Source organism: Vulpes lagopus, chromosome 23, assembly GCF_018345385.1.
Source record: "Vulpes lagopus strain Blue_001 chromosome 23, ASM1834538v1, whole genome shotgun sequence".
Taxonomy (NCBI): Eukaryota; Metazoa; Chordata; class Mammalia; order Carnivora; family Canidae; genus Vulpes; species Vulpes lagopus.
In genome coordinates, this window is record NC_054846.1 from 5920193 (window position 1) to 5934463 (window position 14271).

A 14271-nucleotide genomic window follows, 5' to 3' on the forward strand; every position below is an offset into this window, starting at 1 on the left:
GTCACAAAGTGTGGCACACTGCCTGGTTTTGTACATAAAGTTTTATTAGAACACACCGATGACCATGTGTTCACAGGCTGCCTAGGTCTGCTTTTGCCCTACAATAACAAAGTTGAGTAGTGGTGACAAAAATGCTGTGGACCAAAAAGCCTAAAATATTTACTCTCTGGCCCTTTACGGAAGTTTGTCCAAACCTGTTATAGATTTTTCTTTTTAATCTATTACTTAAGAGAACTTGAGGTAACTACTTCCCACAGATGAGTCTTTGACAATTCCTTGTGATGAAAGGAAAATGTGTTATTTGTGAAACAGGTCTATTCCTCAATCTGAAATAATCTTCCAGTTCCTCTCTTTTTTCTCTCTGTCACCTGTCCTCTTTTCCCTTGTCTTGTTTGTTTTGTTGTTGTGTCGTGTTTGTGCTCCCTCCGCCCCCTGCCCTTCTGTGGTAGTTTCCTATCTTTCCTGGACTATTTAAAAAGCTGTACTTCCTTGACTTTTAAAATGATTGCTATCTCTCCAGAAATCAAGTACTGAATTTTCTTTGCTTTCCCTTGAGATCGTTTACCGAGTCTGGGAAAGATCATTTAAGGATGATTTAAAGAGTCATTAAAATAAAATAAAAATTCGGATCATGCTTCTCGTAGCTTTCTATTTTGTCTCTAAATCTGGCAGGATTCCAAAAAGATGGGTCTGTGCTGGGAACCTGGTCCTGAATCAAGTATTGGATACCAGCCAACCTGCTGGCATGGTTTAGCACATGTTGAATATTCGACTAACTTGTTATTTATGAGGGGCCTTGGGCAGATGTTATAATCAGGTGAAAGAAGCCCAAGAGCCAAGTACCTATATGGAGTAAACAATTGTGGAAATGCACTCACAGGTAGACATGTATTTGGTTTTTTCCACAAAAGAAGGGAGAGAAATCAATTGAATCTCTTCCAGTCAGAATTCATTTGCAAGTCCATAGACAAGAATTACTTTTCATTGGTATCGGTTATCTACAATTTACAGAGCACTAAAATATTTCAAAGGCAGCGAAAGCCTGAAGGCAGATAACCCTGCAAGTCATGTTATAAATATTGAATAATTTTCCATTGGAGACACCTAATAATTCCTTTGCTCATCCCCAACTTATTTACCAAACTGTAGTACTAGAAATCAGTATGTGGCCCGAACAACATTGAAATAGTACAAAAGGAAAATCTTTAGACAGAAACTACAAAAGCCACTGTCATTATTTTAATTATGGAGTCAAGAAGAAACCAATTTAATTGAAGAACAGACAATATTACTAAACCATTATATATTTTTGCATTGGTATCTATATGGACATACATAAATATAGGTGTATGAATATTAGTGTATTTTCGCTTCAAAGAAAGGGTGTTTTTGTTTTCATTGTTTATAACAAGTAACCAAATCAAGAAATTAAAACAGTAAGAATTTTAAAGTTAATGTAAAGGCAGACATTGTGGTTTTTCTTTTTCCTTATAAACTAGAAAGTCAGGCATTGTTTTCAAAATGTATTTATTACATAATTCCGCAGCTCATTTGTAGAATGAATGTCTTTAAAAATAAGGAGTTTGTAAATTCATTTGCATCTGAAAACATACATGAGAAGGACAAGTACTTAAGTAATTCTCTTTTACTGTTTATTCATAATGTGGAAATTAGGAATTTTACATTTCTGTCGACTTTAGAAATTGCACAGATTTTAATACATTTTTTCTTATGTGAACATATTCATAGCTCATATGCATTTAATTTGTCTTAAAATTGACTTGAGAAGAGTCAGTTTAATGAAAAAACAACTTTTCATCACACAAAGTTAGCTTGAACTTACCTTTGATAAGGTATTTCTTAGGCTTTTTCTAAACATTGGTCATACTCTATCAAAGAAATATATCTCTACAAGATTTGCTATTACTCATAATAATATAGTCACAGATTTTGTTTTGTGTACACACACACACACACACACACACACATCCTTGCATGTGGTGAAAATAAAAATATCAGCTGAATGTCATAGTAAGCTTTGCATTTCAGAGAAAGGCAACAACTCTTTTCCTCATATTTTTCCATTACCTTGCAGAGTTAGGCAATTTATCCCCCTTTCAAGAAATAGCTTTTAGCACATAAAGTTGTGTGATGAAATTGTCTTCATTTCTTCTCCACCAAACTACTGAGTTCTTTACCAGTTTCTTTTTTAAGAAGTCTGCGTCCTAATACTCCTTGAGAATGTATGGTCATGGTTTGACATTGTCATATCCACTTCACACCTCATAAGTGCCGTCCTTTATTTTTTGTCTTTTCAAGGTTTTTTTAAATGCTAGTTAGTTAACATACAGTCCAAAACTGGTTTCAAAAGTAGAATTTAGTGATTCTTCACTTGCATATCACACCTGTAGTATCACAAGTGCCTTCCTTGATCAGCCGTATTTCAACTGCCATGTATTTGCCAAAGACTCATTAGTCCAATTTATCAAGCCCTTTCTCCTTCTGAACTATAGAGCTTCTGAATTATATTTCCTTTTCCCTCATTGAGACCTCTACCAGAATATCCCCAAATTACCTCCTACTCCTATGATTTAAAAATTTATTACTTCCTCTGTATGTGTTTGCTGTCTTATAGGCCTAATTTCTACTGATGGCAAACACAATCTACACCTAATGTCCAAGCTTTCCAGGCTTTCTATTTACAATGCTTATATAGTTTGCCTTCTATTTTTTCTATTTCCTAAGTAATCTTTTGTCAACTTGATGATAAACTATTGTTAAAACATAATGTACATCCATGGGGCACCTGGGCAGTGCAGTCAGTTAAGTGTTCAATTCTTGGTTTCGGCTCAGGTCATGATCTCAGGGTCATGAGATGGAGCCTGCATCAGGCTCCACGCTCAAGTGTGGAGTCTGTTCAAGACACTTTTGTACTTACTGTGATAAATAAGATACAGAGTAGCTGAGATATTAAGAAGCAAGATGTCTATGAAGTCTTGACTAAGTTATTCAGTGACCAGAAAAAAAAGATGTATGCTTATGTTCATAAGTAGGAACTTTTAACACCAAGCTGTCCAAAGGACCCAGGGCTCATAGATAAACTTCAGGAAGAAATTAACTCAAGCTTAAACTTCCACTACAGAAAAATTTAACATTAAACTTGAGGCTTAAAAAAAAAAAATAAACTTGAGGCTTAAGGAAGAGTACTATAGTCCATAAGAGTACATTTCTGGATTTGTTCCAGACCAAAGTACTATGCTCAATGGCTGTTGAACTACATTTCCCATATGGAAGTACTACAGTTTTTCTCTGTGGCTTATCAAGCTTGCCTGATAATTGTATCACACTTGATTTACATTTTTTGAAGCTATGAGCATACAAAGTCATGATGTGTAGATAGGCTTGGTATGTCATTCATGTCATTATTAGATAGTGCCCATAATGATTGATTATTGTGGAGGGATCCCTGGGTGGCACAGAGGTTTGGCGCCTGCCTTTGGCCCAGGGCGTGATCCTGGAGACCCGGAATCGAGTCCCATGTCGGGCTCCCGGTGCATGGAGCCTGCTTCTGTCTCTGCCTCTCTCTCTCTCTCTCTCTCTCTGTGACTATCATAAATGAATAAAAAAAGTAAAAAAATAAAATAAAAATTAAAAAAATGATTATTGTGGAAATTAAAAATCCTACCAACCAAAGACCTCTCTGTCCCAATATAGAAGACAAAGAAATGATTTATCATTGACTATGCATATCAGATTTCATGCATGAAGGCAGTCTTCAGAAGACTTAAGTTCTTGACAGAATTTCACACGATTCTGTATAATAACAGAGGAAAAAACAATTAAAGCTGAGTTAATTTCTGAGTGATGGGCATAGAATCCTAGGGTTAGAAGTTTCTCCACCTTTCATGTAATGTCAAATGTCAAGCCTATTATTGGGCTTATTATGCTTTCATTGATATGGTAATTGTTCTTACTTCATAAGGTCATATAAAGATTAAATGAGTTATCTGTAAAATACTTAGAACAATGCCAACACACAATTGCTGTGTAAATACTGGATTAGAAATCATTATATGGCTATGGCTTCACAGATGAATAGTATATCTTTTGCAATTTAAATGCAAAAAACAAAACTTTCATTGGCAACCACATATTTGACTGATGTGATAAAATTGTAGGGAAAGATTATTTAGGGCTCAAAAGTACTAAGAGACCTATTCTCAAAGGAGTTACATGAGTCTTAATTTTGACTATAATCAGTATAAGGATAGATTTACTCTCTTGTAATCTGGTTAATTTTAAATGATTTGGCCAAAGTCTTTAAAAATTAAGCAATTTTTACTTAGGCAATCTTAACTCTGAGAAGTGTGATATACATACAAGTAACATAAACGAAAAGTAATAATCTTCATAAAACACAAGAGCTTTAAGATATAATATGTAAGGCAATATGTGCTCACATTTTAACAGTAATTGTAAGATTGTAAGAAGATGGAAGAACTTTGTACATATTCATGTGCAAAATATTTGTAGATAGCTTTCCAGAAAAAAAAAAAATTAAGTAGGACAAACTCAATTCACAAAGTGTTTTAACACCATTAGCTTTCATGTATTGTATTGGAGGCATGCCTTTTCATATGAAGCCTATTATGTTTTCTTGGTTTTTACTATAAAGATAATGCTTTAAAAGACCATTAAATTCCCTAAACAATTGAGTAACGCATTTGGCCAATTTTATGATAATATTGTAAGTTTATTTACTTTGGGTAAGATAAATGTCCATTTTTCATTTAGGTTTCCAAGCATTCTAGGTCATCAATTTCACCATTGTACTGTGCTGTTTTTATTTTGTTGTGTTTCCGTCAGCATTCTCGGCATGACTATGTTTATGGGGATGATGAAAGAGAGTGGTGATGGAAAGTAACGGCTGAGTTGAGCACTTGTTCCAAAGTGTGTCACCTTTGAAGGGTATAGTTGGAAAGAGCATAGTGTGCCTAATATGACCACTCACAGGCATTTTAATCAATGTTCTCTTAGGATTAAGAGAGCAAAGTGACCTGGTTACTAGAGCAGTTTTATAGAAAATCTAATATACAATCACATTTGCCAAACTAGAAATCCAAATCTTTTTTTTTTTTTAATGCTGCTTATAGAAATTTGTTGTCAATGACAGTGTAGCATGTAATTGACAGAAGTAATCATAAGTAACAAAGTGTTTGGAAAATAGATATTTAACTGACAATACTTTCCTTTTATTTCCAGTAAGGGAAGTAATTTGGATTAAATAATTTGGGATTAATTCCCAAAACTAATTAGTAAGTATACTAATTGAATTAATTGTATTTTTAATCATTTTCCTTTAAGTATTCAATAATGCTTAAGGAAATATTAAATTAAGCTAAATCACATGGTGCGTGTGTAGAGAGCATGTGAAGGAAGGGTAAAAGAACCAAGGTCTCTAGTAAAATATAGTCACTTATTAACTTAAAAAAAAACTGCCTGTAAAACAAGATGTCACCACACATGTATTAGATGGTGAAAATTCAGAACAATCCAAAAAATGCCAGCAGGATGTGTAACCATAGGAACTCTTATACATCGCTGATGGGAATACTAAATGGTACAGCCACTTTGGAGGACCGTTTAGTGGTTTCTTACAAAACAACATAATTTTACCATATGATCTAGCAATTATGCTTTTTGATATTTATACAAAAGAGCTGAAAACTAAGGCCACATAAATATCTGACCATGGTTGCTTATAGCAATTTTAGTCATAATTTCCAAAACTTAGAAGCATCCTTTGGTAGGTGAATGGATATATACACTGTGGTGCATCCAGGCAATGGCAATGGAATATTATTAAATGCTACTAGAAGTGAATTCTCAAGCCATGAAAAAACATGGAAGAATATTAAATGCTTATTATTAAGTGAAAGACCTTAGAAGGCTACATTCTGTTTGATCTCTAATGGACTTTTAGCATGTCCACTGATTGTTGGGGGATATTGATAGTAGGGGAGTCTATGCATGGGGAGGGCAGAGAATATATGGAAAATCTTTACTTTCTCTCAACTTAGCTGTGAACTTAACACTGCTCTAAAACATAAGTGTGTTCTTTAAAAAAAAAAATCCCCTGCCTCACACCAAGAAACAGACTCTTAACTATAAAAAACAGACTGATGGTTACCAGAGGGAAGGTGGGTGGGTGGTTGGGTAAAATAGGCCCTGAGCTTTCAGGAGGACACTTGTGATGACCATTGGGTATTGTAAGAAAGTGTTGAATCACTAGATTGTACACCTGAACTAATATTATACTATATGTTAAGTAACTGGAATTTAAATTAAAACTTAAAAATAAAATTCCCCGTCTCTAGGAGAAAATCATGATTCTTAAAATACCCTAAGTTGTGGGGGCACCCGGGTATTTCAGTCAGTTGGGTGACTGACTCTAGATTTAGGCTCAAAGGTGTTGATCTCAGGATTGTGAGTTTGAGTCCTGCATCGGGCTCCATCCTGGGTATGGAACATATATATTTTTTTAAATGTACTAAGTTGTGAAATGGTATGCGATGTGTGTTTGTATTAGTGAATTCTCAAAGTTAGATTTGTATCTGAGGCATAATAAATTTACATTAATTTTGTATATAACTATTATATACTTTTTGGTACCAACATTTAAGTAGAGTAACACAAAAATATTTATACTCCTATTTTTTTCACATTTAAATAGATCTTCCAGTTAAAGATTAAAGTTTGTTTTAATTCTGTTCAGACAACTTTCAATAAAGGTAATTTTACCTCCTTCATACACAGTTTAACAACTTACAAATTAATATGTTTTCCATGTTGAATTTGATTCATATATACATAGTAAATCAACATACTAAAGTTTTGACATATTCCTTATGCTCTAAATGCAAAATATTTTTCTAAAAATATGTGAAAGAGGGCAGGCTGGGTGGTTCAGGGGTTTATGCCGCCTTCCTCCCAGGGCGTGATCCTGGGATCTGGGATCGAGTCCCCTGTCAGGCTCCTTGCATGGAGCCTGCTTCTCCCTCTGCTTCTCTCTCTCTCTCTCTCTCTCTCTGTCTCTCATAAATAAATCAATAAAATCTTTTTAAAAATATGTGAAAGAATTTTACTAACAATTATTGAACAGTATGAGTTCCAATATATATTCTAATAAATGGATAGAATTAACACTAAATCAAAGCATTTAATTTTTATTCTTTGAATATCTAAGATTTCAGCTTATATTAGAACAAAATCAATCAAATTCTAAATATAAGTGTTAAAAAGAAAAATAGTATACTTAGATTTGAATATTTTTGTGTTGAAGGGAATAGGTCATTTTTATTGATGGATAGAAGAGATGGATAAAATTATACTTTCAAAAAGATAAAAACAGCCTTTGAAAAAACATAATACAAAGCATAATTGGTATAATCTATAAATTTTAGCAATTACCATGTACTGAAATGGATACTTGTACTATAGGATATATAAAATGTAATTATCTTTGGTTCCATAGAGACTTGGAAAGGCACTGCCAACTACACAGGTGCAGCCACTTGAATGTCAGAGATTCTGCATCTTTCCCATCCCCCAAGGCCAGATGGATTTTAACTGCCCTTAGAACGACACTGAACCAAGAATCACAGGGCCCCAGTGTCACTACATTCATGGGAACGATGATGGTATAGACACCACCAAATAGGCATCTCATTTGTCTTATTCTCAGTGTCTAGAGTAGGAACAGCAGAGGAGATCTCTTACTTGTCTCCTAGAATAGGAGGTAAATCCAGGAAAATATTTCTTTCCCTTAGCTACACCAATCTAACACTCTCTGTTGGTTAAGTTTTGAGAAAGGAATCTTATCAAAGCAGTAAATAAACAAACAAAAATGTCTTACCCTCCTGCCTGTGTTATTCATGGAAGAGTCTGGGATTTCCAAATATCTGTTAATTGATGTTTATTTCTGAATATCTATTCTTCTTCATTAATAATGGCAGTTCTTTTTATTTCACTGAAAAGTCAGTAAATATTTAATATTTCCAAATGCTGTTTTTGCTCCTTAACCCACTGTAAAAAAGAAGTCTACTCCATTTAGAAGACATTTGCAAATGACATGTTTGATTAAGGTTAGTATTCAAAATGTATAAAGAATTTATACAAGTCGACACCCAAGAAACAATCCAATTAAAAGTGGACAGAAGACGTGAATAGACATTTCTCCAAAGAAGACATACAAATGGCCAATGAACACATGAAAAGATGTTTAGCGTCACTCCTCATCAGGGAAACACAAATCAAAACAACACCGAGATATCACCTCATACCTGTCAGAATGCCTAAAATGAAAATGCAGGAAACGAGTGTTGGGAGGATATGGAGAAAAAGAAATCTTTATGCACTGGTGGGAATGCAAACTGAGGCAGCCACTCATGAAAAATAGTTTGGAGGTTCCTCAAAAAGTTAAAATAGAGCTACCCTCTGATCCAGTTATCATACTATCATACTACTGGGTACTTACCCAAAAAAGTACAAAAACAATAATTCAAAAAGAAACATGCACCTCTATTTTTATATGTTTATAGTACTATCATTTATAGTAGCCAAATTACAGAAGGAGCCCAAATGTCCATCAATAGATGAATGGATAAAAAAGACATGGTGTATATATGTATATATACATATATATATATGTATATATTTTGAAAGTATAATTTTATCCATATCCATATATATATATATACAATTGACTATTATTCAGCCATAAAAAAGAATGAAATCTTGCCATTTTCAAAGACATGGATATAGCTAGGGAATATAAGGCTAAGAGAAATAAGTCAGAGAAAGGCAAACACCATATGATTTCATTCATATGTGTGATTTAAGAAACAAAACAAGTGAACATTAGAAAGTGTGAAAAAGGGAAACTAAGAAACAAACTCTTAGCTATAGAGAACAAACCTATGGTTTCCAGAGGGGAGGTGGGTGGGAAGATGGGGGAATAGGTGATGGAGATTAAGGAGTGCACTTGTCCTATGAGCACTAGGTCATTTGTGGAAGTGTTGAATCACTATATTGTACACTTGAAAGTAATATAATAATCTATGCTAACTATATTGTAATTAAAATAACATAAAACAAAATAGAGAAAATATCGATTCCAATGGGAAGGAGGTATATAATAAAAAAGGAGATTCTAGGGGCACCTGGGTGGCTCTGTCAGTTAAGCATCCGACTCTTGATTTTGGCTCAAGTCATGATCTCAGGGGCGTGGGATCCAGCCGCACACTTGGTTCCACGCTCAGTGGGGAGTGTGCTTGGGATTCTCTCTCTCTCTCTATCTCAAATAAATAAATCTTAAATGAAAGGAGATTCTAGATTTAAAGAATGTTACTCCATTTATTTACTAAAATTTTTCTTTAAGGTGTCCAATTACCTACAGTTCAAGGACTTCAACAAACATGTTTCATTGTTTATCTTACTTTTATTCTGCAACATTTCACATTTCCTCATACTCTCTTCTTTGAAAGTTTTTTTTCCCTTTAGTAGTACTTTCTTATTTTCTGCAACTTCTCAGGCAGTCCTTTTCTTTTTCCATTATGCGTTTTTTTTTTCCATTTGCCTAGAGTTTATTATTATGTTTATTTTGCCCTTTTCAAATAATCCATGGACAAATTTACTGAATCCCATATATATGTTGATTTTAAAACTCAGTTCTGAAGATGAGAGAAGTAGTGAAGAAAGGACAAAAGGGATATTGCTTGTACGTAAAAATCATTGTGCTCCCTTTTCGCCCTGTAGCTTTGAACCAGTTGCTTAATTTCCCTATGCCTCAATTTCTCATCTATAAAATGATGACACTGTATTGTCTTTCTTTTGGGACTGTTGTGAGGGTGAACGGATTTAATATGTGTAAAGCTCCTGACACGTAGGAAATCTGCATTACATGTGATTTATTGTTAATAGCAGATGTTCCTATTTATTACTAAAAAAAAACCTGTGACAGAAATTTTATTAAATCTATAAATTCCACAAAATTTTGCATACGTGTATAACTACTTCTTGTCCATTTTCATAGACTATAAATGCCTTCACTGGAATGCTTTTATTTTTATTTTCTTTGGATTGCAGGCAACCACTTGAACTTTCATGGAAATTTACAAGTTGAAAAATGAAAGTATTAATAGAGATCATTGTGTTGATGACAATACTCAACTAGATCAAAATTAGAGTGTAACAACTCAAACTGTATCCTCTTCACTCAAGTGTCAAATATTAGTTAACAGGTTCTCAGCATTTAAACCCTAGTTACTCTGGCCTCTCACCAGCATTCTCATCTTCACATTGTCTATAGCCCCAGGTCAGCATCTCCAAACTGCACCCTACTCGTTACAGTCAGATGAAAGGAAACACAGACCCAAAGTCAAATACAGAAATCCCAGGTAGGGCTATTGGAATAGTCTGTGATCCTTTTTCACATGCTTCTCTCGAACATTCTCTCACTTCCTGATGCATACACATGTTCACACACACAATCACAGGCACATCATGTCGGAAGGCCACTTTCATGGACACTAAAATCACTACCTCCCTCTAGATTTGATTACTTCTCTTTTTTTGTCAGCGATTTCTTTGCTATCCTAAGAACATTTTTAGTATTATTTTTTACCGAGAACAGAATAACGCAAAATTCACTTAATCTGCAGCACAAAGTTTACGTTTGTTGTAAAAAAGAAGCTCTTGACAGGATTGCTAAACACTAAAATTGCTGAACAACAGTAGTTATTTTGCTGTCTTTGAAAAATAAGACAGTCTCTCATCTCTCTAGAAGAGATTGTTTTCCGTCTTGTCTTGAAAGAGAATGAATACTGTTTTTCAACTCCATGCTTCTCAAACATATATTTAAAAATCTTCAGAGATCTTTTAAATCTTTTAAAATTATAGATTCTGTTAAAGTCTAATTGTCAAAATTGACAACAATTATAAAGTTGGTATTTTCCCTAAAGATATGTTCTAAAAATTTTTGACTGATGCAATACCTACTACTTTTTCATTACAAGTTACATTAGGCGCTGTATTTTCTATAATATATTTTATATCACATTTGTTATCAGTGGTATATGCTACTTTTCAATTTATTATTTAAAGACACTATCATGGGGACAGTATAAGAAAAATCCTTTGTAAGATAATTATGTGAACATATTAGAGCATTTGCAGTTATTTTTTAAGACATTAAGCCAAGCAATTATTTTCACTAACTCTGATGTTGCCAGTGTTGCCCTGGTTATTCTGTGGGAAATACTGATAAAGCTGTAATGCATTGTTAGTTCAACGAGCTTATACTTCATTTGTGGAGATAAAATTTGCAAAGTTGAAACTTCAGGATACAAAATGCAAACATATATCATGGTATACACCGAGTGCTCGGAAAGGAGAGATAAACGAATATCAGAAAAATAAAGACTTTTATAGGAACACAAATATGCATTTAGCATCATTAAGAATAGAATTTTTAAAAATGCGAACACACACATATATAAATTTCTTCAAAACAAATTCAAAAAGAAAAAAGCATACTGCCAGTTAAAAATATCTTATTCTATTTTGAAACCAGATATATATGAGTTCAAGTGCAAAATTCAACACAATCTAACCCTTTGCCTTCGGCAGGTCATTTCATCTCCCTGTGCTTCAAAACCTGTGAACTACCTATATAGGAATGTATACTGAGGAACAAATTACTTTGGCATAGAGAAAATACACAGTAAATATGTTGTTGCTAGATTGGATACAAATGAAAATTTTCTATCCTACCATGAATATAACCCATTATTTTTACCTTATATATGTGTAAAGTATGCAAAGTAGGAACATAAAAGTTATGTACCAAATATATTATCTATAAAAGATATCAGCTTCTTAATATTGATACAATAAATGATTCCTTTTCAATAATATTGTTTTAAAAATAACTTAATTCTTTTGTTACAGGAGATAACTGCAAGGCCACTGAATACAGCAAGATGAAAAGCATGCTTTTAGATTTACAAAATCAAAAATATATTACACAAGAAAATGACAACCCTAACGGTGATGACATATCTTGGAAGAAGTTGTTGGTGGATCAAATGTTTAAATATTTTGATGCTGACAGTAACGGACTTGTAGATATTAATGAACTGACTCAGGTATGATTGATGATTAAATTAACAAGTTTATTTAAATATAGAATGTACAATATATTTACATCTGTGTGAATTTATTCGGTATTAATAAAATATATACTTAATCTATATTATTTGAGAGTGAGGACTAAACATATTTTTAAGTGTAAAATTTGACTAGTGTTAAATAAGATTCAACTGAGTAGATTTTAAAGATATAATTGGCTTTATTGAACAATACATGAATTGGGCAGCATCCCATTAAGCAGATAGAGGGGGGGCTGGAGCAATTGTACGAAATGGAAAGTTTTTGTAGAGGAGAGTGTGGCAAAACAATTATTAGCAAAAAGAGAAAGATTGTTCCAGACAAGGCTGCTTTTCCTTTGAGGGTAAGAAAAGGGCCATTATCATGTAGATTACCTCATCTTCTTTTGGGGGTTGGAAAGGGCCCATGTGGCAGACTTAGTGGTGCTGACTGAAAAATTCTTGACTGACCTACTAAGACTATATTTCTGGGGGAGGTTGAACTACAAGTAGATTATGTATTAAACCCCAGTTTGGGCATGTGGCCTAAGTGATGTCACTTTAGGATTGTTTTTTTGTTTGGTTTTAGGTTTTGGTATTGTTTTTCTTCTAACACTACTCTATCAGCAGTATTAATTTCAAGTAACATTTATATGATGTTGTGTAGTTTAAAAAGAGGTAACTATTTTTGATAGGTTTCTCTACCTTAAATACCTAAAGGAATCAGTTCTTTATCTTACAAAATGTGTATCTTCAGATGTATTCTGGAGCTTTTGTAATGTTTAATTTTCTATCAGTCAATAAAAATTTATGTATCCAATATTCAAGGGAACTATTCGCCAGCAATTGAGCACATCTATAATCATAATATAAATAAATCATTTAAGAAGGTATCAAATTACTGAAATATTTTACTGTTTAAATAATGAAAGATCAATTAAGATATAGTCAATCTAGGTTTAATATTAAATCCACATTATTAAATTTCATTTATTTGAAAATTGTCACCAAAATGAAACATGTAATGAGAAAATTGTTATTAAAGAGAATATTTGAATAAACAGAATGTCTATTTAAGCCATTTTGGAAAAATAGAAACACTTTTATGTGTATGTGTGTGTCATGAAAACAGACAGACTAGTTTGAAGGAAAATGTAATACCCAGACTCAAGAAACCTAAACTAGTTGTAGTTAGAAGTAGAAATGTTAAATGAGACATAAGACTTCTCTAAAAATGTATACAGGTTTTAGGGAGTAATGGAGAAAGAAGCCAATCTAGACCAATCTAGGAAAATGGTGATAGCACGGAGGAATTTTGCTTACTTCTTGATAATCCCTGTAGTGTGTATATTCAGGTGGATTTTCCTCCAGTGATTAGCAGTTAATATAGTTTTAAAAAAATCCATTAGTGTATCTCTGTAACATCATGCCATTCATCTCTTATGGTTAATTTTATGATTTCTCTTTAAAATCTGACACTGTGGGATATTGATTTTATTATACAAGAATTTCTTAGCTTTGGAATAGTGTAACTTAGCTTAGAGACGTTATGTCAAAGTGACTTTGTAACAAAGTTGATTATAGTTCTTCCCATTCCAGTTAATTAAAATATATATCATTTTCATTATCTTCTTTAATTCAGCCTGCATTCATCGACTAGTTACTAAATCCAGGCATTAGATTTTAAAGAATCAAATTCTGGAATTTTAGGTAAAATTATAAAACCTTTAATTAAAATATCTGTTATCACTTACCTCATCATTTATTTTTCAAGAAAGAAACTCTAGAATTTTATATTTATAGTGACAATGAGAAATGACTAGTTAATTAAAATGAATCTAAAATTAAGGCTTGTCACCTTGATCTACGTGGGCCTGACATATTGGAATACAATGTGTTTTCACTTTTATTTTTATTTTATATAATATATATCACATATATCACATCTCCATACTGGTGTAACCACTGGCTGGGTACAAAACATCCATCTTACCCAATCCAGTTGTTATCATAGTAGCTACATCTAAATCCAAATAGAAAATTGTTCCTCACTAGAAAATGGCAG

General features: G+C 33.1%; 1 protein-coding gene across 2 annotated transcripts in view; it reads left to right on the forward strand.

Annotated features, from left to right (window-relative positions):
- FSTL5 (follistatin like 5) overlaps positions 1-14271 on the forward strand; it is a 679148-nt gene that overhangs the window by 352176 nt on the left and 312701 nt on the right. For both annotated transcript variants that reach the window (XM_041737850.1, XM_041737852.1), the window contains exon 5: positions 12010-12206. In XM_041737850.1, coding sequence (XP_041593784.1) covers positions 12010-12206 — 197 coding nt within the window. The remainder of the gene's footprint in view (positions 1-12009; positions 12207-14271) is intronic.